Source organism: Homalodisca vitripennis, chromosome 4 (genome assembly GCF_021130785.1).
Source record: "Homalodisca vitripennis isolate AUS2020 chromosome 4, UT_GWSS_2.1, whole genome shotgun sequence".
Taxonomy (NCBI): domain Eukaryota; kingdom Metazoa; phylum Arthropoda; class Insecta; order Hemiptera; family Cicadellidae; genus Homalodisca; species Homalodisca vitripennis.
In genome coordinates this window covers 93,160,847-93,184,579 of record NC_060210.1, presented here as the reverse complement: position 1 = coordinate 93,184,579, position 23,733 = coordinate 93,160,847, and the positions used below count along the sequence as shown (strand labels likewise).

At 32.9% G+C, this 23,733-nt stretch overlaps 1 protein-coding gene across 2 annotated transcripts; it reads right to left on the bottom strand.

Moving 5' to 3' along the window:
- Positions 1 to 286: 286 nt before the first annotated feature.
- Positions 287 to 23,195, bottom strand: LOC124359771. Of its 2 annotated transcripts, XR_006922186.1 has the most exons (6): positions 23,056 to 23,195; positions 10,537 to 10,664; positions 8,378 to 8,522; positions 7,201 to 7,808; positions 1,799 to 2,316; positions 710 to 848 (listed from the first exon to the last, which is right to left on the bottom strand). XR_006922186.1 is itself a non-coding variant. In XM_046812786.1 (5 exons), exons 1-5 carry the CDS (start codon positions 23,087 to 23,089, stop codon positions 366 to 368), a joined length of 1,398 nt encoding a protein of 465 aa, XP_046668742.1. In that variant the 5' UTR covers positions 23,090 to 23,195; the 3' UTR covers positions 287 to 365. The 2 variants fall into 2 exon arrangements, 1 of the variants encoding a protein (XP_046668742.1); XM_046812786.1 differs by lacking the exon at positions 1,799 to 2,316 and having other exon boundaries at positions 287 to 848.
- Between the last annotated feature and the right edge of the window lie 538 nt (positions 23,196 to 23,733).

Sequence of the window (23,733 nt, the reverse complement as noted above, 5' to 3'; positions counted from 1 at the left end):
TAATATTGACGATTGCTATATATTAAATTATCTTTCTGGCAATAAAATATTTTATTTTATATTGTAAATTTTCTACGGCAATAAAGCTATTACTATTATTACAATATATTTGAAAGTGATTTTTAAATGGATGCCACCAGCACACAGGTAAACAGCTAGATTGTATTGCATATTGCAGGCCACCAATCTTAAGATAGTTTGGTGAGAAACACTTCATTAGTAGCAAATAACATGTTACAACATTTACTGCTTTCAAGTACAAAATATTCAAATAAAAAAACTATGATAGTTTGGTAAGAAACATTTTATTAGTAGCAAATAACATGTTACAACATTTACTGCTTTCAAGCATGAAAGCTATTTACCTACAAAATAAAATCACTGTGAACTGTATTATCATACACTGATATATCAATCGTACTACATTCCTTGGCCATTTCTAAAGCCTGTAGTGCAAGTACCTTTATAAGTGGGTAGCGGGTGGTGATAAACACAAGTTTGTCCATTATTGTTACTTCATTCTCTCCCACGACTGTCGTAATCTCTCTGCTTGTATTGTTAGCAGACCACTTCTCCTGCCACAACCTGGTAACATCGCAGTCCTCAGATATTATTTTGGTTGTGGCATTACGTTCCAGTCTGAGCATTTTCAAAGTTCCACATACGCTACAATACAGATTTAGTAACAAAACCATTTTCTCTGCCATCAGTGAAATGTCCACCTCTTTCATCACACACTTGATAAAGTGGTTAAACTTATCATGCATATATTGCATAACTTCACTACACACTTCAAAGCATGTGAGAAGTTCGTTAATGATATGGACTGCTAACTCCCACTGAAGATTCTGAAAAAATATAAACCATATTATCAATATAAAGAACACAATTCCCTTGGGCAATTACTATTTTTCTATAGTTAACTAAAACTAAAATAAATTACTACCTGATTTACAAATCAAAATATTCATCTAATAAATATCAAGTCTTGTCCATCAAGTATGCTTTAAGCTTTCTTTTAAATAGTTTAGGTTCTGTTTCTTGTTTGATAACAAGTGGAATGGATTTAAGAAATTTAAATTCAATGTTGGTTTTTTGTAACAATATTTAGCCTAAGGCGAGGTATTAAAATATTTTTATTACGTGTATTATACAAATGAATTATGTTGATTATATCAATATATAAATTTGTAAAATTTACAACTCACAATCGTTTTCATTCCATATTGTCGGTAGACAGTTAAAATGTTTAATTCCTTAAAATATTCTTTCACAGAATCATTTATTTTGAGTCCTAACATAATTCTCAGAGATTTTTTAGGTATCCAGAAGACTTTATCAAGATTAGATTTTTTAGTAACACCATACAACATAAACATTGTACCTGTTGATCCCAATTGAGATTTTTATCAATTGTGAGACCAAAGAATTTAGTACTCTGACTTTTTGTTACTAGTTAATTATTTACTATGATCGTTGGCTCAGTTAGTTCCTTTCTTTGTTGGGTTTTAAAAGATATATAGTTTGTATTTATATTTAATTTTAAATGACTCGTCAATATAATTTTAAATATCCTTATCCTAAATAAAATTATAAACACAATTAATAATTAATCAATAAATAATCATTATTAATCACACAAAACAGTGATCCAGTATGTATATATACACACACATGAAACATTAAATTCTAACAGTACACGTACAGGTTAAAATTTTATTAATTTAAAATCGAATAAAGCTAGATATAGCTATTCTTATTCTAAAATAAAATAATTTACAAAACATAAAACACATACCACTGTAATTAGGGTACATGTCTTGGTGTAAGACTTGGTTTCTTTTAAACGTATCAAGATCAATGAGCTCAACATTTTCCAGTTTTGATACAGTCTTTAATTTGCCTGTTTGCCAAGACTAAATCATAATGTATTGTATCATTCTACTCTTTAACAAAACGAGGAGAGATGGTTGTGATCCACACAGCTCTTTATTTACTAAGCTCTTCTAGTTTGCTTTCCATATTTTTGTACATGACATTTTGTACATGATTTCCTTGATATGTCATTGGTCCCAGCTATTAAGACAATTGGTTTATCTAGTGATTTTGATGCTTGATCATACACATACTGGATATTAGTGCTTGGTTTAACTAAACCACCCATATACATTTTCCCCTTGCTGCACTGTCCGACATCCCTGGAATATCTCTTCCTTGACTATCAGCATAGAGTTCTGGTTTTTATTTGTGTGATTTTCCTCAAGAAAATCATTTGCATGTTGTCCTTCTTCTTCTTCTTCTTGTAGTATGCTGAAACTATTTGATGTACTTATATTTGAAATATTCATTTGTAACACAGAAATTAATGTTTCTAGTATGCCCTATAGTTTTCCACTTTTTACACCTTGTATCATACAAGGTGTAAAACTTTGTATCACCCAGAGATTTTTATACTCTGGGTGATAAGACAGTAAGATTATTGTGAATGTCCTTAGTAGAATTTGCTTTATATTGTAGGAGAACGGATTTGAACATCATATCTGAGATTGTATGAGAATCATAAAGAAGGTGCTGGTAGTTGTGCCATAAAAAGGCCAGTTGGGCTTGTTTAGTTAACCCGCCGCTACTCGCGCTTGTCAGACGAACACTGTTACTCGCGCGTTAGATTTTTTATCTAACATAAGAACTTGTTTTAAAAAAACAACCATTTTGTTACAAAAATGAACTTATTATTGAAACATGTTTCCCAGCAATATAAATGTATAAAAAGAAAAGACCATATTAACTTATTTTAATAATAAAATGTTAGTTAAAAATGTAAATAAAAAAATATTTTTTGTATTACGTTTAACAATACTTTAAAACCTTAATTATCTTTAAGTAATATTAAGTAGTTTTTAAGAAGTATTAAGGAAGTAGTTTTTAAAAGTCTTAGAAATAAAATATGCTTTCATTTCAATAATAATAAAAATAATACTTTCTGTTGTAAACATTATCAGGGCCTTTTCTAATCAGAGTCTGCTTCTACGTTCTCGCACTCTAGGCAGCTAAGTACAGTCTTCGCCGTGTGTTCTTAAACATATTGGTTTCCTCACAGGCATTGCACTGATGTTGTGTGAATCTGTTTTTTCGAACAGGGCAGAAAGCACACCATGGCTTTTGTCCTTCTTGACGAGGTGCAGGCTCAGGTGGAGAAAGTTGAGCAACACGTCTTATTTTCTGACGAAGTTCGCAAGAAAGGTTTGGTACTATTGCTCTTCTGACTAGATGCGGGTTTAATCTGTTGTGTTGCAAGTTCTGTAAGGTAGTTTCTTCTTACCACGGACACTTGAGTGTTGTTGTTGTTGAGGATGATCTGTGCGTTTATTCCACCAATGTTCAACATTGAACAAAACAGTGTCAGAGGCCACCGATGACTGATTCTGGATACGCTGTACTCACTCTTCATTCCTGTCTACAACAACGTCAAACTCCTCCTTTCGTCAGGTTGTAAAAGGATATCACCTCCGGTTTTACAGAGGTCTCCAGAACTGATACCGTCGATAGTATGATCTTTGTGCATTGTAGAGATCATGAGCACATTTTTGTTCTTTTTAGGCACATAACAAGCAAGAAGACACCTGTTAGGGGATTTGCCATAAAAAAAATAGAGAGCTGTTTACTGGACGATCCTTGATGAAAGTGGCTTGAGGTGGCAACTGAGGCTTGTTTTCACGGATGGTACCAACTACCCGTCAGTCTATGGTTCGTATAAAGATCATTTGCAAGAGGGATTCCGGTGAAATAGTAGTCCATTGTTTCGGCCAGAATTACTTATAGGTGCAATTAGTCGCTTCAAAACACTAGCTGCATCGTTTTGTACATAAAATGGGCCCGGAAGTTGTGTGGCAGAATACACTTCCAAATTGTATGTGTAAAAGGTACGGGAATCTACCAGAGCATAAATCTTAATCCCGAACTTCGCTGGTTTCTTCGGTATGTACTGGCGGAAACTTACAACGTCCTCGAAACATCCATCTAACATCTCGTCTAAGGTTGTATATTCATTTATTGTATAGGAACCTTGACACTTTTCTACAAATTTGACAAAATATATCACGAATTGGGGCAAGATTATCGTATCTTTGTCGCTCATCTCGGGTGTTCATGTCATCAAATCTAAGAGCTTGAAGTAACGTTTTGGAACCGTCTCTTAGACATCGTTGCCACAAAAATATCAGGAGCAGTTCCATCAGTACACCACAATTCTTTAACATGTAAGTGACCAGCTTTTTTAACACCCATTAGGTACAACATACCTATTACAGCTAATAGCTTAGTGGCGTCAGTTTGAGGACAATCTCTTTGTCCTCTTTGTGTACGAATCACACATCAAAAGTAACCTTTGATTTGTATGACGGACTATATCTTCAATTACGTCATCGGGGAAAAAAAGTCTCCAACTATCTAAAACTAATTTACTGTTTTTGGCTAAACCTTTGGTACCAGGCAATTTCGTTACTACATTTTGTCTAATAGTTCTTGTAGTTGCAGAGGTTGGCTTGTGATTTGTGCCATTTTGACGTTGATTTATTTGTGGAGCAGGTTGAGGCTCGGTTGGTTCTTGATGGCCTTAGTCAACATTATCTATGTCCATAGATTCTATACCTTCCTCATCACCCGTTTGTTCAAAATCAGTGTCGTTATTGCTGTGTTCACTTTCTTCTGCATCAGACACAGAAATGTTTCCATGAGGATCTCCATCAACAACTTCATTCTCGTCTTCCTCTTCATTCAACCATGATAGTATACAAAACTCACTATTTGGAAGATCCATTACGCCTCCACCAAAGCATAAAAACACAAAAAGAATCAGTTTTACAGTATTAGTGTCCAAACAAAACTAAAAAAAGACACTCACATGGATACTCGCGCCCTTAGAATTATACTAACATAAAGAGTTACACTGTTACTCGCGTGTTGTTAGATTCCTATTAACACTATGAGTGCGGCGCTCTTTTATCCCCTCCACTGCACCATGACGCCACTTAAGAGATGGAAAACTTCAAAAAACGGCAGCAGAATACTTAAGGGAGGCTATGAAGATGCGGCGGCACTGTTAATATTTTTTTTTCAACTTTTATGTAAAAAATGGCAAAAAATGTTAGATATTTTCTAACACGGGAGTAATCGCGGGCTAAAACATCCGACCTATTGATAGCACAAGGCAACCTGCTACCTGCAGATCCCAAGGTATCCAAGACTCCCCTCCTTTCTAATTGTAAAATTTTGTCTGTCAAAATAGTGAAATAGAGTTTGGTTACTGTGGAACCAAACAATATGAAAGGGGATTATTTTAACCAATCCAACTAGTTTTGAACTTTATTAGCAATTTCTTGAGCATGTTTTATAATGCCGCAGTCAGCAAGTTAACCTACTGTACAATACTGTCTAGCTCAAATACAAGGATCTAACACCTTCACTGCTGATCTATATCCTGAGTGAGAACCACCTACTCTATACTATTCTATAGCCCACTGAGTGAAACCAACTACTTTGTACTTTTAAGGTGTCTGCTGCAATCAAGGTGTTAAAATCGATTCCACCACCTTAAAAAAACCACTATCCAGACGGGATTCATTCTTTTGGTAGATTGTTTATTTACTAGATAGCGGCTGTACTGTTACTACCCAGCATTTTCTAGTATGAAACTCACTGTGGGTGTATTGAAACTAACCAGTCACAAATAAGTTGGTGGAGTTAAATATATATATGTACTTTCAAATAACTTCAATCATATTCAAATGCTTGATATTGCATGTGCTTCGTGCAGCTTCTGCACATTCTTCTAGTTGTCCACGTCCTAGTCACCTGTTATTCAACATTTCCCAATTTTGTTAACAATGCTTTTATAATGTTTAATGGTGTATGGTACATACAAGTTAAATGTTTATTAAAGTATAAATATTGTATTTTTCAGTCAATCCTATGATCTTATTCAGTAATACAAAATGTGATTATCTAAACTAATTATTATTACCAATTAATTACTAACTAATTGCAATTCAAGAGGCACAATTTGCTGCAGTGTGAAATTAACTACTGCAAGTAGTTTCTACAATAACTATAACTTTGAACGTTTTAAATAAGAATACTTTGTACAATCAATGTTAAAAGTATTTTCTGTTTTAACATTTTGTAGTTCCAGTGACTATGTTTATTGCTAATCATATATTTTCCTGGAACTCAGAGTTAAATTATAAAAATATTTACATACCTATATAGAACCGTATAATTTTAATATTGTTAGAACATTATTGGCATAGTGGCTTTAGAAATAAGATATTTATGCATATTACCGAAGGTTGTGTAATAATATCATTCAACATTATAATTTTTTAAGAAATAGAGGAGTCTATAATAAAACGCTAAAAAACTTACCCATATACAAGTAATGTTCTCGAAATCTAGGTTCCTTAATTAACTGTACACAAGAGACAGCTTAATATTTTACAATGTTTGTTTTATGTAAGCATGAAAATTGTTCTATTGATGTTATAGAATCATCAGAAAATAAATAAAGTTTGAATATGTGTGGGGAAAAGAGTCTAACTCAAGGTTGAAGAACATATAACGACACAAAAATATTAGACTGTAACTAATTAGGCTACATAAAATTAAAATTTTAATCAACACAAACAAATATCCTTGTTGGAAGATTGAAACAAATTTGGATACAAACATTTAATTTGATGTGCCACATGACCTATGCTGTATTTTAAATGTGTCAAAAACAATGTTGCGGCGTTAGCCATATGAGATTTATTAGGGTTGTAGTCTATTGCATTGCTCTATGTCAACAGTTCAACCACAGGAGATTGCACTAAGGTGGTCTGAAACACTGTGTATTACTGACACTATAAAGCAGAATCTTATCATCAATAGTTTGCAATATTAAATAACAAACCATCTGTTTAGAGTAAGCAAATCTACATCTAACTGAGATTTGGACTCAGCGTGGGATATTTAGCATTACAAAATAAGAAAGTTTCATTGTTTTTTCAATTATATCCTCTTTGATGTTTTATTCCAGTTGTAACGAAACCAACTTACTCTAAACACTATCAGACATTCCCCAAATTGAAGGAAATGTGATTCTCAGAAATTCAATAGTTTACATTAATTACTTAACCTCTATTATATGAGCAACAACAATCTTACCTCAGCCAGTCTTCTGTCATTCCACAGATCCTCCAGCAATTCAAACACCAAGTTCAGATGCAGCTCTCGACAAAAGCTGCTGTAGCGTGAGCATTCTTTGAGAATTTCACAAGCATATTCAGTCAGGGAATTCTTCCAATTGTGGAAGATCATCACGGTATTCAGTTTTATTTCTTGTTTTACATAATTTAGAACAAATTTTAAAGAGTTTGCTACCAAATGGTTGGTATTTGATGACTGTAGAGTGACCTTGATGACATCACCAGACACATAGTTGATAGTTTTTTGTGTATTGTCTTTTGAATATTCACTGCATTCAAATCCAGAATCATCAGACATTGTTTTAGCATCACAATTGACTACACTATTCTTGTAACTCGCATATTCAGCTTCATCATACAACACAGTTTGTAAATATGAGGTTTGGATTGGAGCCTTAAGTTCAATTTCGTCCTTTATCATTAATATTGATTCAATAAACCGTAAATATTTTAGTGCAAAATGTTCATAACTGAAAACTCTTTGAGGGTACAGGCTAGGTGGAATTTCATTTATTGGCCTTTGTTCTGATGCTGAAGTCCAATCATTACTTTCCTTGAGAAATCCATCTGAAAATAACAAAATAATTGTCTTATAGCTTTACTAAATATGCCATTCCTAAAACTAACATATGTCCAAAGTTAATTGTCTCTAAATAGTCTATTTATATTTTTTTTTTTTTTTAGAATTGTGGATTGTACATCTCTAGGTAGCCACCAGGATTTTATAAAAGAAGTTATAGATTCTTACATCACCCACTGAAATTAAAGTTCATGACATAACTGTCTTATCCTCATATATTTTAATATATACATCATTACTTTTACCATTCATACAGACTTTCAACACCAATTAAGAAAACTCAATTGTTTCATTATAACTACATTTAATTCATTAAAATTGTTCAAAATAATAATAACTCTAATACTAACATAAAATCAAGTTTTGTCTTTTTTAATACATATACCATTTCTTTTACCACTCTTATAGACTTTCAACACCAATTAAGAAAACTAAATTGTTTCATTTGAACTAAATTTAATTCATTATAACGGTTCAAAATAACAATAACTCTAATACTAACATAAAATCGAGTTTTATCTTTTTGAATACCTTAGTACTTGAGTACAACACATACCCTCTCTCGTTGTGAAATCTTCTTGCAGCCCTACATTGTTCTCGCCAGATAGAGATAGAGTTCCTTGCAGTTCTTTTAACTTGTCTTTTAATTCTTGTTGGTTGTGGCTCAAAAACTTCTGTTCCAAGATAGGATTAATGCAATCCTGAAAGTCATTATTTATAAATTAAAAATTAATTTGTTTTTTGTAATGTAATTGACAAATTGTACTTGTGTTATTATATATATACATTTGCTTAATGCTATGTATACAATAATTTAACCCTGATTGCAATGCCTTCTAAATTATTTGTATTTATCTTTCAAATTTATCTAGCCAATCAGATATGGATGGACTCGTGCATTATTTGTTTACCAGTTTGGAACATTAAATAGTATGGGTCTCTATTGAAAGAGAGATGGGATTTCAGACATTTGCTATAATTAATCTTATATATTAAAATAGTAAGACTGATACTGCTTGAGATTTTGACATACATCATAATACCTGTATGTTATAAAATGTAGTTCAGTGGCAAGTTCATTGCCACACTTTTTGTGCACATTCAACCTTATGTATTAGGGGTTTTGTAACATGATGAAGAGGGTAAATTTCAATGCTCAAAACATAGTCTTCAATTTTTGTTATGTATAACAATGGCAAATTTCCAATTTTCTAATCCATTGTCAATAACAAACTTAAAACAAAAGGTGTATAATATTATGAGTATATTTAATACAGGTAGCCAGATGAGTCTGTGGCCACCACAGAATTTAGCTTTGAATTTAGATTAGAAACAACATAGGTTCTCAAATCCTCCCAATCCACAAATGAGGATTGGCAAAACCATTGGAAAGCTCATTCTGGGCTTGCTATTCAGCATCGGATACAGCCATTCATGCAGTTGTCATCAAACCTTATAGACATAACATGTTATGTCATGATCTGAATGTGACCCAGTGGTTGTCTCGTGTTATTTGATGCAAGTTGGATTGTGATGCAGGATCCGTGTCACTGACACTCAGATAGTAAGTGTTTTGCAGTTTACATGCTGTTACGACAGCAAATAATAATCAGTAATTGAACTTGACTCTACCTCACAAGTTCAATATCAATGCCAATAGCATTGTTTTCTTGTTGTACAAGATCACTTTGCGCAGGATTCAATAATTTCAGAACCCTTCTCCAATGCTTAGAAAAATCATGATCTGGGTTTTCTGACACAGCCACATGAATTTCAAACTTTAGGAAGTAGAAAAAACTACCAAGAGGTACAGTCCCTGTGTGGCGTAGGAAATACCTCCTCATCTCCCCTGTTCGGTCAGGAGTTAAGACATGGATCAGTAAATTTATAGTACAGGTATTTCATCTTTCTTTGTTTAAAGTTTGTTATTAATGATGGATGGTGTGAAATGTTACTAGGATTTTGGACATTCACCAAATGTTATATTGTGCAACATATAACACTACCTAAAAGATTTTAAATAAAACAAACTCAACCAATAAAATTCTTATACACACCATGACATTAAGGTCTAGGACTAAAACATAAGGCCAAGAGTGGCTGCCTTTACACTTCTCCCACAGGAAATGCCGACATTGATATTCTCATTAGCACTCCACTTTCACTGGTGCAGGTGTGATGTGTCATTTGTGCTTTTGACTTCTGTGCAGTGACAATACCTGGGTTCATTTTCTATTGTCTGGCCCTCAAGCTGTTTTTCAGGTGTGATTTTTTAGAGGCAGTTCATTGCTGTATGTTGTAGTTTTTAAGTACATGTTTATTTATTAATCTTTTTACACCTGAGGAAGAGGATAGATTTCAGTCCTCGAAATGTACTGTTATGCATTTTGTAACATATCACAAAGGGAAATGTCCGAAATCCTATCATCTTCCAATAAATATTTATTTCATTTTTTGAACAATATAAAATGGCAAAGCAATCAATAATTAATGGTAAACGATGGTGAATCAAAGAGTCACTAATAGTACAACAAATATTATATCAGGTCTTTTGAATAAACATGTGTGTGTGTGTGTGTGCGTGCGTGTTTTGAACTTGTTTTCCAATTAAAAGTCAATAACCTTGCATATTTAACTATTAATTAATTTCTAAAAAGAAATCAAACCTTGGTTGATTTGAGATTTCATAACCATTAAATATACTTTAATACTCACTTGATTTTCCTTAAGATATCTGTACTGTAGGTTTTTTACGTAAGTGATTACTGGTACTCCAGCTTCCCTAGCTTTCCTTATTAAAACAAACGATAAGGCCATAAATATTTTCTTCCTGTAGAAAGTTGCTAGAACAAAATGAAGACTCACAATACAATGAAGATAAAGCATCAGTGTCTGACAATAACAAATATTTGCATATTTCCAGATGACAGCTGATTTTTTAAGGGGTGTCCGGGGGCCATATGCTGCGCATGTTAAATTAGTCATTTTAAGGTACACATATCTCTAAAACCTTACGACGTAACCTACTATATTTTTTTTTAAATTTGTTATGTATGTCTTTTAGAGTATTTATGGCACAGGAATTTCTAAAATAACTTTATTTAGGTATTTTAACAAATTTTTCTAAAATTTACTTTTTTTATTCGAAAATTTTGACTTTGCAACCATGTAGAATTGGTTTTAGGTTTTAAAACCAAATTTCCTGTGCTGTAAATAAAAGCCATGAAATTGTTAACAACACAAAATAAAAACTATACTAATATCTCGAGTAGTTTGGAAGATATGGGTACCAAAGTGTCAAAAAACAAGTTTTTCTGGAATTTCATTTTTTCTAGGCAATAACCTAAACAATAGTGACTCATGTATCTCAGTGCATTCCTGCTGCATAGGCTGGGTTATATGGATCCTCCTGCTGCTCATATATATCCTACAGACGTCTTTTAGCTGCCTCCCGCTTCTGGCGACACTTCTTTTCAATCTCTTCCACCGCCTTTTGCGCCTTACTTATGCGCATCCTGTCGAATCGCTTCATAACATCAACACAGTTTTTGCCTGGCATTATACCTACTTTCTTGAGTACTTCACATTTAACAATGTTTCCTTTGTTGAAACAGGCAATGGCTTCATAAACACCAAACTCAAGGGTCTTTTTCATAACTAAAGTCGATTTTGGAATACGCGACCACACCACACTGTTTAGCGACTCGCCCGGAATTTGGGTCTGTCCATGAAGACATTTCGCCAGCAGCGTGGAGTTAGCTAAGTGAAAATTTGTTTAACCTGTTCCATTACTACAGGGGCAATGTGGAAGTGTTCATTGTGGTCATATAGGCTGCTTTCTTCTGGATAGCATGTTGGTATTTGCACCATGTATCAACAGTTTTCGGACACAAACTAAGCGCTGGTTCTTTAAATTTGTTGAAATGAGATGGAAATACTCCGCCCAAACAGCCCTCTTCATATTTTCCAGACTGTCAAAATTTCTTCTAATGGCCAGCCCATAGTATAATTAAATTTCATTTATAGCCTCAATTATCAAACTACCTTTCCCCCCAATAGTTTTATCATCAGGAAGTGTAAACAACACAATTCACAAAGCAAAAAATAACACAGAAACTTTGTTATAACAGATGAGAAAGAACCATATGACAGTAAAGAACAAACAGTGTTACCAACACAACAAGTATGTGTAGCTTATATTATTACAACTGTAGTATGTATAAACATACGTCCCTCGCCCTGACGCCCCTGCCAGCGAAAGACACAGTGCAGACCATTACAAATAAATTAATTACATAAGGTTGCACTCGTCCAAATTGTATGTATGATATGTCAAATTACTCGTAAGATTCCAAAGAATACAAAAATGCCAAAAAATAAAAATTGACATTTTGGCCCAAAATGGACCCCATGGATACATACATACATGGATCTTTGGCTTACTTTTCGAAACCAGTGGTAATATACCAATATCGATTTTGTTAAGATTACTATCAAAGTATTGGAATTTTATTTAAGGTGTATTTTTGTAATTTAATCAAAATTATCAATATATATCAGATTTCCAAATTGAAAAAGTAATAAAGGATATACAGAGTGAGTCAGAAATATGGTAAAATATTTTAAGACATGATTGTAGAGCTAAAAATAAGAAAAAAATGTTATATAGAGGTAGGTCCGGAAACGCTCCATTAGTGAGTAATGGCTGGCAAAAGATTCTGCTTTGTTTTCAGTTCACGTGGTGAAATTAAGTGATTCTGAAATGTTTTGTTCTTACTTTTTTACTCAAATAAGGTGGATTTATAAGGAAAATCACCTTAAAAATCAAATAAAACCACTCTAGAGGTTGTAGTGTAAACAGCTTTTGAGAAAAAGTATGAAATTTGCCAAAAATCTAATAACAAAAATACTGTCTTAAATGTTTGATGTCCAATAACATTGATGACCAATAAACAAATTGTTTTTCCTAATACAGATTGTAGGGAATTTAATTCTGAAAACAACCATAATAAGCAAAGTTAACTAAATGTGTAAAAAAGTTATGAAATTGACTCCTCACATATTATACTACACAGCAAAGTTTTAATGTTTTATAATAAGGAATGAGTATCTGATTGGTAACAGCTGGTAATAAGTAATCATTTAAACAACAATTGTTTACACATTTTAAAATAACAAATAATCAGCTGGGCATTTATTATTAGATGATATATGTCACCTCATTGTTGAACAAAACAACAAATTGTAAAGATACTGTGTGTTTATGTTAAGTTTTTTAACCAGTTATTTTCATCCATTTTATTAGTGATTTTGTGTTGTGTGTTACATTATTAAAAATGGAAGGTATTATTCATGTATCGAAAAGAGTCTATATCCTCTTCTGATTTCGGAGCATTATACGTTGCTAAGAAAATACGTACTCCATTTTCAAATAATCCTTGTTTTTTTTTGTTTAACACGTTAGATGCCAAGCCTAAATATTCTGTTTTAGCGTTAGAGTGCCAAAATTATCCGTGGCTAAAACTAGGAACTATTCATGTTTTTTCTGTTAGTTGGTCACTTACCCATTGTGATTTGATAATTTTTTTGTATATATAACGTTTTTACATCGTCGGTCATTCCTGGCCGACACGATCATTTACAGTTACATAGTACACTATAAAATATGCCGTCGGTCGTACATGACCGACACAATATTAGGTGTGGGATATTACGTTTTTGTGGTTGGTAGTGCAGAATAGCTCACTGGATTGTACTGCAGCTGTAGTCAGCTGTGTATTACATCACTCTCGGACGACACCCTCACTGTACTTTCGCGCCTTTTCCTCATCAACCTGCTATTGTTTTGAAGCTTTAGCCTAGAAAGTGGAAGTGCGTTCGTAAAATGGGCGATCCTTTGCGACAATCGGAAATTGACAGAATAATTGACCTTCCCTCATCTCAAGGTGATTTATTTGCGGGATTAAGTGAAGATGAAAGTGTTGAGGACATGGACCTATAGTGTGGTTGACGACACGGATTCAGACCCCTGGACTTTCAACCAAGTGATGGCTCGGACGAAGCTGCTGAAAATGAGTTTATGGTTGCAAACGAAGACACAGACGCCGATGTTGATAATACCATAACGACAGTTAAACAGTACTCCTGACGAAGGTGACAATTGGCATAGTTTTGAAGGTAAAACAGCAGATCTTTGAGTTTAAACTCTAGGCCTACATTCAAATTTATTACCACTAATGATTCAAAACCGATCGACTTCTTTGAACAGTGTCTTAATGCCGATGTCATTGATCTGATGGTCACAGAAACAAATCGGAATGCTCACGATGTAATTTCTAAATTACGATTGAGCCGTAAGAGTAGGCTTAAAGATTGGCGAGACACCAATCCAGAAGAAATGAAAAAGTTTATAGGCCTACTTTTGTACATGGGCCTAGTAACACTTCCCCGAATAAGTGATTATTGGTCCACAAATGCTTTAGACAGCTTCTCAGTGCCTCAAAAGTAATGAGCCGAAATAGATTCCAATTAATTTTACGCTTTTGGCACTTCAATGATAACAAAACAATCTGCAAAGAGATGGGCGTATCGGCAAAATAAAACCCTTGGCTTTCTATTATAAATGGTATGTTTTTTTAACCTAAAAAGAAGCCGAACAAGACCTTGTCATCGATGAGACAACAATGATACCCATTCCGTGGTAGGTTACTTTTCCGCCAGTACATACCTGGCAAAGCTCATAAGTACGGTATTAAAATATTTAAACTTTGTGACAAAACTGGCTATACTTATGGTATAAAAGTTTTATATGGGGAAAGGTACCGTTGCTGCAACAGACAACTCAGTAGCTACCTCTGTAGTAATGGAGCTCATGGCAAACCATTTGAACAGTGGCCCACAAACCTATATGTTGACAATTATTATACCTCTGTTCAACTAGCAAACTCTTTGTTATCGAGACAAATCATCATCTTTGTGGAACCTTAAGACGAAACCGAAAGGGCATTCCAAAAGACTTGACAAAAGAAAAAATCCAGAAAGGAGAAATGATTTGTTTAGAAAATGATGAAGGGGTCCTTATAACTAAGTGGCAGGATAAACGAGAAGTTTTAATGTTGTCAACTGTGCACAAACCGGAACATGTAGAAATTCCATCCAAAAACCCAGACAAGCCGTCTGTACTAAAAGCCACTTGTTGTCACAGCCTACAATAAGGCTAAAGTAGGCATAGATCTTTCTGATCAGATGTCTTCATACAGCACCGCTGTGAGAAAGACTATGAGATGGTACCACAAAGTAGGTGAAGAACTCGTTCTTGGTACTTCTGTGGTTAACAGCTGGTTGGCATACAATACATTTTTGAAAAACAAAAAAACCTCCCAATGCTAAAAAAGAAGCACTTAATTTCGATTACAAAATTCAAAAGAACAGCTAGCTTGCTCCCTTAATGTGTTTGCAGGAAACGCCACGCATTCCTGAAGTATCAAGGACTGGGCATCACTATCTAACATCATCTGCTATGGTTGGAGAAGGTGCAAAAAAACACAGAGTTAGGAAAGTTTGCAAATGTGTTATCAAAAACTGTCCGAACAGAGAGGCCGCAGTGTAGCAAGAAATATGACAAAAGTCACTACATTTTGTAGCGTGTGTCCTGACAAAACCATTTTTATGTGAAACATGTTTTCAAGGACATTCACAAATGGAAAAAATTTACTATGTAATACAGAAATGACATTAAAATTAGATCATTCATTTGTGGTAAGTTAACAAAAACCTTATGTCACAAAGTGTTAATTATATTTGTAATTTAGGTATAAGGAAGCCAACTTTACAAGAAGCTATAAGAAAGCTTGTAGTAATGTTCTGAATTATGTATGAATATTTTATTCCTGACAGTATAATTCTAAATAATACTGTACATTTTGATATTCATGTAAGTAACCTTCTCGGTTACAGATTAATAATTAATTAACACTTTTTGTGTGGTAATAATAAAAAACGTATATTTTATTACAGCATAATACGTATATTATTTTACAAACAACATCTTTAAAATCTTAAAAAACAAGAAAAGCACCATACAAATTGCTGATTTCCTTTAAATTTTATAATGCAAACACAGGGTAATAGTATTTGCTATAATCACTACTATTTTTTACAATAAAATAACAAAAATTATGTTACACCAAAATTACAAAAACATCTGTCGGTCATCTTTGGCCGACGAGATGCTAAAGAAATACTCTATCTTTCGAGCCATATAACAGCACTTTATTGTAGCGTATCTGAACTGAAACAGTGTTCTGTAAATAGCCAATGTCATTCTAGGTCACGTAGTTTTGATAATTTCCGCTAGAGTGTAGTGCATTATACAGGACGGGCATAATGGTTGTCTGTTGCGTAGCAACGCTGTCGGTCAGGTATGGCCGACAGTTATCTGTACAAACATCATAGGCGTCGGTTCAACTCTGACCGACTTGGCATTTAAAGTGTTAAATAGTTGAGATGATTGATTTAAATCATGATTTTTTTCGAACATTTTAATAAACAATATTTTACCTTTTTCATAAAGCGCAGAAGTCTTATCACATCCAATAAACGTGTGTAAAAATAATATGTGTTTCTTAGAATGAGGGCATTTATCAAAACTTTTTGATGAATACAGTTTTGTCTCCACATTACCCTTCCCCATTTTTTTGAAAAAAATTTCTTGTTGATGTGATTGAGCACGTCTTATCAAGATAACTAGCAAATCAATATCTTCTCCTACAATGACAGAAGTTTTTTTTTAAGTTCAGACTCTGCAATAGCTGTTTCTACAATGAGAACATCAGCATCATCTCTGGCTTGTTTTGTAGTGATATTAACAGTTTTTAATTTGTTGATAAGCATGTCTATAAATATTTTTCATTAGATGAATTTGATAAAAATTACATCGAAATTCCAAATTCATTCATTACGGCGTGTAAAAAATCAACAAAAAAAAAACCCGTCATATATAACAATGGAGCATTTGCTACAGCTTCGCAGAAACAGCAAACGTCGTACAAGAGATTTGTATTTTGAGATATAGTAATATGGAAGAAAAGTATTTCTTTTAATATTGTATGTTTGGTAAAAATAAAATAAGTATTATTTAGAGAATATATCATTTATAATTAATATCTATAAATATGGTATATTAAATAATAAATAATAATAAAAATTTAATAATAATGATAATAATAATGACAATAATAATAGTATTAAGTAATAATAATAATAGTAAGTGAATAACTAACAATATAACTCATTTATTTATTGTATTCTACTGGCATTCTACTGGATCAGCAACTTGGAATCAGCCTAAACAGCTTACTACTCATTAGTAAAAACTCACATGAGGTATGGACTTGCGGTTTGGGGTGGCTCCTCAGTTGGAAACCTTAATAGAGTTCTTACCCTAAAGAAAAAAGCCAACCGAGTTTTGGCTGACTTAGAACCAAGGCAGAGCTGCTGACATGCCTTCCACACACTCCAGATAATGACTGTTACTGCGCTATACATCCAAGAAGTTATCATGTATGCACACCAGAAGAATCTCAAAACTGGAAAGAACCTTCATCACTACAACACACGTTATGCAACAAGCTACACTCTACCCATACACCGCACAGCACTTTTCGAGGAGAAACCAACCTACATTGGGCGAAAGCTATGGAACCATCTACCACAACCATTAAGAGAGCTTCAGGGTAACGCTTTTAAAAAAGCACTCCATGACTTGCTTGTTGGACAGCCTTTCTACACCATTGACGAATTCTTGAACCAAGACTGGAGGCCTCAACTGGAACTCAACAATCGCTCTCAAATAAATGTGATGCATCATCGGACTCAAAAATTATTTTGCCAAAACAAGTTTATCTAATTACTGACTCTATTACTGTTCTTGATGAATATGCTAATAAAGAAGTTTGTCTATTGTCTATTGGCTGACCTCGCATTATCGTATATACAGGTAAGCGGTCCCCTACTCTTTGCGCTGTATCTCAAAAAGGGTTGAACGCACATAAAATTACTTCAGACTGATGATTTTCGTGACCTTTGACCTTAAATATCTTAAGTCGCGTATACGTGATTATATGAGACTTTTCAAGTAAGTTTTATACCATCAAAATAAAGACGTATGCAAATGTTTAGCTTATTATCTTTCATTCTGAGGTTGCATCCTTATTTTGCCTTATTTTACTGAGTTATAAGTATATAAGAAAAACTTGATTTTATATTAGATAAACACATGTGGAATGAGACCATCCAAGTACTACTTCAGATAGATTATGTGAGATCCAAGAAAATTCAGAAAAAATTTCAGTTCTCAACAAAGACGAACTGAAGTATTAAGTAAAGACTGTATGAGTACTATATTTAATTGTAACACTGGAAAAACTTGAGGGGTTAAATTTATAAATTGAATTTTTGTTAATAAATCAAATGGAGGATTTATTTATTTAAATTTTGTTTTATTGTTGTTTAAAAATAATGTATCAGTTAACGTAAGTACTTTACACATTGGAAGTATGGTATAAATGGAACTTCCATGGCTACCTAATGAAATATAGGCTTCTGTTATTTGAGAATTCCAGTGAGTACCTTTAACCACAAAAAATAAAGCCCTAAAAAGTATATGTATTGAGTAAATTAACAAGTGCACACGAACAGAATATTTTAAGAACTGCTATTTTATCCTTACTTGATCCTACAATCATTGGCTGAGTGAAGTCTATTGTTCAAGTAGCTGGAAAACTTAGTTTATTTGTATGTCTGCCCGCATGATGTTTCGAAAAGGAACTGACCTATGAACTTGAAATTTTGCAGGATGCTTAAGGGGACTTCAAGGATAAAATATTGAAAAACATAATTTTGTTAATGTTTATTTGACATTTTCTGAACATATGCCAAATACCATTTTTGGCACAAAAATGTCACTTTGTCCCTCCTAGATAAATTTTTAAAATTACAACTGTCCCTCCTGCCTTCTAGAAGATTGCTTATAGTGTCACTATACTTTTTGTAAAACTAATTTGAAAGGTTTTGACTGTTTCAGGCAAAGGAATTCCATACGACATTAACTACATTATAAAACGTTAAGAGTGTGGGGGACATGTAATGAAAAGAATGGCACATGGTTGCGGAATCTGTTTGAAAATGGGTAAAACGCATCTGCCCGATGGTAAATCGATAAAAGGAGCAAGTAGGCTCACTAACAAAATTATTGATGGATTACAAGACTATTATGGTAAGGCAATTAGAGATAACACCAAGAACTTCGATGATATGAAGAAGGCAGTGTGGGCTTCTAATTTTCATTGATTGGGAACAGACAACAACCAATGTCACCAATTGTGTTCTGCGCTCCCTGAAATCTGGTGCAAATTCAGAAAAGCTGAAGTTTAAAATAAGACTTACAGAAACACTCGATACCTGAACCAATAATGACTGCCATAATGTCTATTTATCAAGCACTCTCACATCCTGATTTGCTCAGAAAATTTACACAGGACACAAAATTTAAATGAACATTTCAATAATGTTTTGTGTAGCAGAATACATAAAAATGTGTTTGTTTGCCTAGACACTCTAGAGCTAGATGTCAGGGATGCAGTAATAGTGTTTAATGATGGAAATGTAGTATGAGTTAAAGTGTTACAGAACTTGGAGTGAGTGATCTGGGTAAGACATGATTACTACTCAGCGACCAAAGAAGTCGCTGTTACTACCCTACAAAAGTTCGATGTTGTCAGTCTACGCCAAGCTGAACACACACCTGAAGCAATAACCAAAGAGAGGTGAGTAAAGAGGAGACAGCTTCTTGGAGTGACAGTGGAGAATGATTACCAATATGTTCCAGGATGATTTTACAAGTGTAAGTGGTGTTTTATTGTAATTTTTGTTGAAATAAAAATATTTTATGCAATTTTCCAAAAATCTCATTTTTACATAAATAGTATCTTTCTATGAAAAGTACAAAGGATACTAAGCTGAAATTTATACTGTAGATTCAATAAGTAGCCTACACTGGATCATACTGATCTATTTCTAAGCAATTTTATAAAGTAAAATCAGGGATTTTTATATCATTTTGTTTTTCACTATCAAACTTTAAATTTTTCAATCTTGATAGTGAAAATAGATCAGTAGCATTTTCAAAAAACATATAAAACTGTGTAACAATTTCATATTGTTTTATTAATAGTTTTGAGAAAAAGGTACGGTACCCAAAGTTGGCTATTTTAACATAGAGACATAATATGGGATGTTCAAGTTCCCTTAATTTCTCTATACAGACAACACTGAGTCCAATGATGATGCATGTCACTCTATGACATTTGGTTGAGCATTAGTGAAAATGTTTACATTGGTCTTATGAGTAACTACAATGGCAACAAGAAAATGGGAATAAATAAATGTGTAATCAAACTGAGTACAATGATACGACATTTTAACATGTGACATAGTAACAGACATAACTTATTACTACAGTAAAAATTATAGAGTGAAAAGTCAGTGTTAAAAGTTGGTGACAAGATTTAATTTCAGTGAACTCTTGCATTATAGTACTCTGCCTAGGTTACCAGAACTTTTGTTATTTGAACACTGCTGTGAAACCTAACTAAAGAACATAATTATATGAATATGATGTGAATGTATTATTTGGAAAGATATCTCAAGAAAAATTTAATCTATCAACTTTTCAATTTCCATGAAACTTCATTTCCACATGGAGATGAATGAGTGGAATGATGGTGCATGTCCAACCACAAAATTTGGCTGAACGTCAGTGAAGACTACCACTTAGTAGGCTGATACAGTTTCTCTTTTGCCTGTAAGGGAATATCAAATTTTTTTCTGTACTATGTCTGTCTCTATGCAAAACACTCATGAATGTAATTAACTATAGACTTACAATTTTGCATTCAACATTAGCAAAGCCTGTTACACGGTACGTGATGTGGCGTATTCCTACTGTGTTTACAGTATATGGGAGAGAAGCTCCAATAATTACACTTAAAACAATACACTGAAAGTACAAATGATTCCATAAATTTGGCATAGCGCATAGGCTGTGAAATACTTCAATTTGTCCTGACTTGATATTTGATTTATTATCTCCCTGTAAGAATAACTATACATGTCTCTATAAATGCAGAGTGTGGGAGAGAGCTAACTTGACACATCCAAAAATGCATTTTGATAGTCCAGTGAGGTAGTGTGAGGTCAATTACATGCAAATGAATATCTCAGAAAGGAGAGTTATCCTGTGTGTAAATGGCACGAGAGCTTGTATCAGAAAACAGCATTGATGATTGTAGCCTAAGAGTGAACGTTATTAAAGATCTTTTCCCAATTACCAGACAGAACCACCTCTGATTTTTGTCAGAGGTTTATTTGTAGATAGGCTAATTCCTATCCATTACAATAGTTCTCATCCTACAGTCTGCATAACCCTTGGAGTATATTAGAAAAACTGGCTATTAAACTATAGAATATCCACCTTTCATGCCTGATCTTATGATACGTAACTGCAGGTTATTATTATATTCTTCAACTTAACAATCACATGTGCTTTTTGCTTTTCTATGAATATATAGATATTGTTGACATGACTACTGAGTACATTGACTTGATTCCAGAAAACAAGAGGTTATATTATCAAAACATGAAAATTTAACTAGGTAGGCCTACTAAAGAAAGTGCATTGATCCCGAGATGCTTTGAACACAGGTGAAGTTTCGTAAAGTGTAGTAAAAAACCTATTATTGTAAATCAAAAATTTTGGAGGTGATCGTTAAATTTCCTATCATCATTAGCTCAATATAATGAGTTTATCCAGAATGTTAATGAGTTTATACATGGTCAAATGAGAGCTATTTTCATATAAAGGACAATTATGTTTAAAAATATAGTTTCCCTGACAGATAAGAGAGAAATAAGATTCAATATGTATTTATTGTCATTAAGCTTAACATAATTACAGATCATATATTAGACAAGGTGAAAACATGTTACTGTAATAGGCCTAGATAATTATTAATGATGTAATAATTAAAGACATCTTTCTAAACCTACCCATTGTGAAATACAAGAAAATATCTAATAGTATGCTAAAATAAATAGATAAAGCAACTATAAAAAATTAATAACACCTGTTTAACTTATTTGTTAATTAACAATCTGTTAATAAATACTACTAAATGTAAAGAATCAATACTTGGGTAGGGTACAATAAGCGGACCCGGTTTTTTTATATCGAAATTGGCAAGCGATATTAGTTAACCATAACAATCGATATAATCAATCGATACTGATGAATTATTTTGAACAGTTTACTTAAATAATCCAAATCAACAGCTGTAAACACTTTCAAATAGTACACGTAAGGTAATATTCCAATTTTACATAAGTAACATTTGATTATTAAATATGGCAGTCAAACTACATGACATTGTCTTTTGAAAGATGATAAGACACGTTTTTCGTGGCTTCAACATGTTGGACTAGTACCGAAAAAACCATTATGTGAAATTTGTGGGAAAGGAATAACTGTAACTGCGAGGGGAGCAAATATATTCGTCTTCAGTTTTCCTAATTTTGGTTATAATAATATTAGTTTAAACACTGTAAATATTTAACTCCTTTATGAATTTAAAACATTTGATTGTTATTGAGGACTATAGTTACTTTTATATCGATTGATAGTCTAGGATTTGAAATTCGAATATTAGGTATGGATAATTATATTGTTTGATATAAATAACCGGGTCCGCATATCGTAAGCTACCCCAATACTTTTACAATTTATTTATTTTTCAGATGAGGCCTTTCGAAACCAAAGGTTTCATCATCAGGCAACTCCACTCAATTTATTTGTGTCAGTACCTGTACTAACAATTTACAGCTCTATGACAATCCAGCCTACTATCAGATGTGGAACAGTGAAATCTTTAATAATGTTAAATATCTGTCATTTAGTTATCTTCATCCAACAATCTGAGAATCACTTGAGTTTGTAATTTTTCAATTTGTGCAACAAATGTTTTCAAATCTTTAAGTTAAACTAGTTTCATCTAAAACCTCCTAATTTTATATAAGCCTACCGTTTCTATAAGTTGGAAAATCATAAAGTTAGGGAGAATTATTTAGCAAGAGTTAAAGACAAATGAAAAAATTAAAATTATGACACCAACAATAACTTACCTAAAGATGAAATATCATGTTTCATATCTGCCATTTTTACAAAACTACTTTCTTAGATCAGACTTTATTTTGTATCTTTAACGATAATGAAATATTTAAGTTTTCGTCATTGCTTCTAATTCAACCCATTTGCACTTCCTGTAAATCAACAATAAGCGACTATCTATCAGGCCATGACAAATTTCAATTATGATGACTAGATCATCGATTTAATATAGTAAAAGTTATTAAAGTACTGTATATAATAATCTAATCATAACCCAAATAATAAACTAGGAATGTATTTATATAGTATTCATTATTATTTTATATATCATATGTAATGTTTATGTTGAAATCAAATATTGAACAGAAGTTTATTTATTATAGATATGGCGGGAATGGTGTCAGGCAGAATCCTTTTATTTTATGCAAAAATAGCTGATTTTTAGTTTGTCTTTCTTTGTCTATCTTTCGTGTTCTTTAAATCTTTTTTTAATGGTTCGTTTTGTCTTTTTTAAAGATTTTTAAAGAACACGAAAGATATTACAAATACGGACAAACTAAAAAATCAGCTATTGCAAAATATGCATTAGAAATAAATCACATTTTTTTAAATTTTACATTATTAAAACAAGTCCATAAGCAAGAAGAACTTGACGCTTGTGAAACATTATACATAACAAAACATAAAGATAA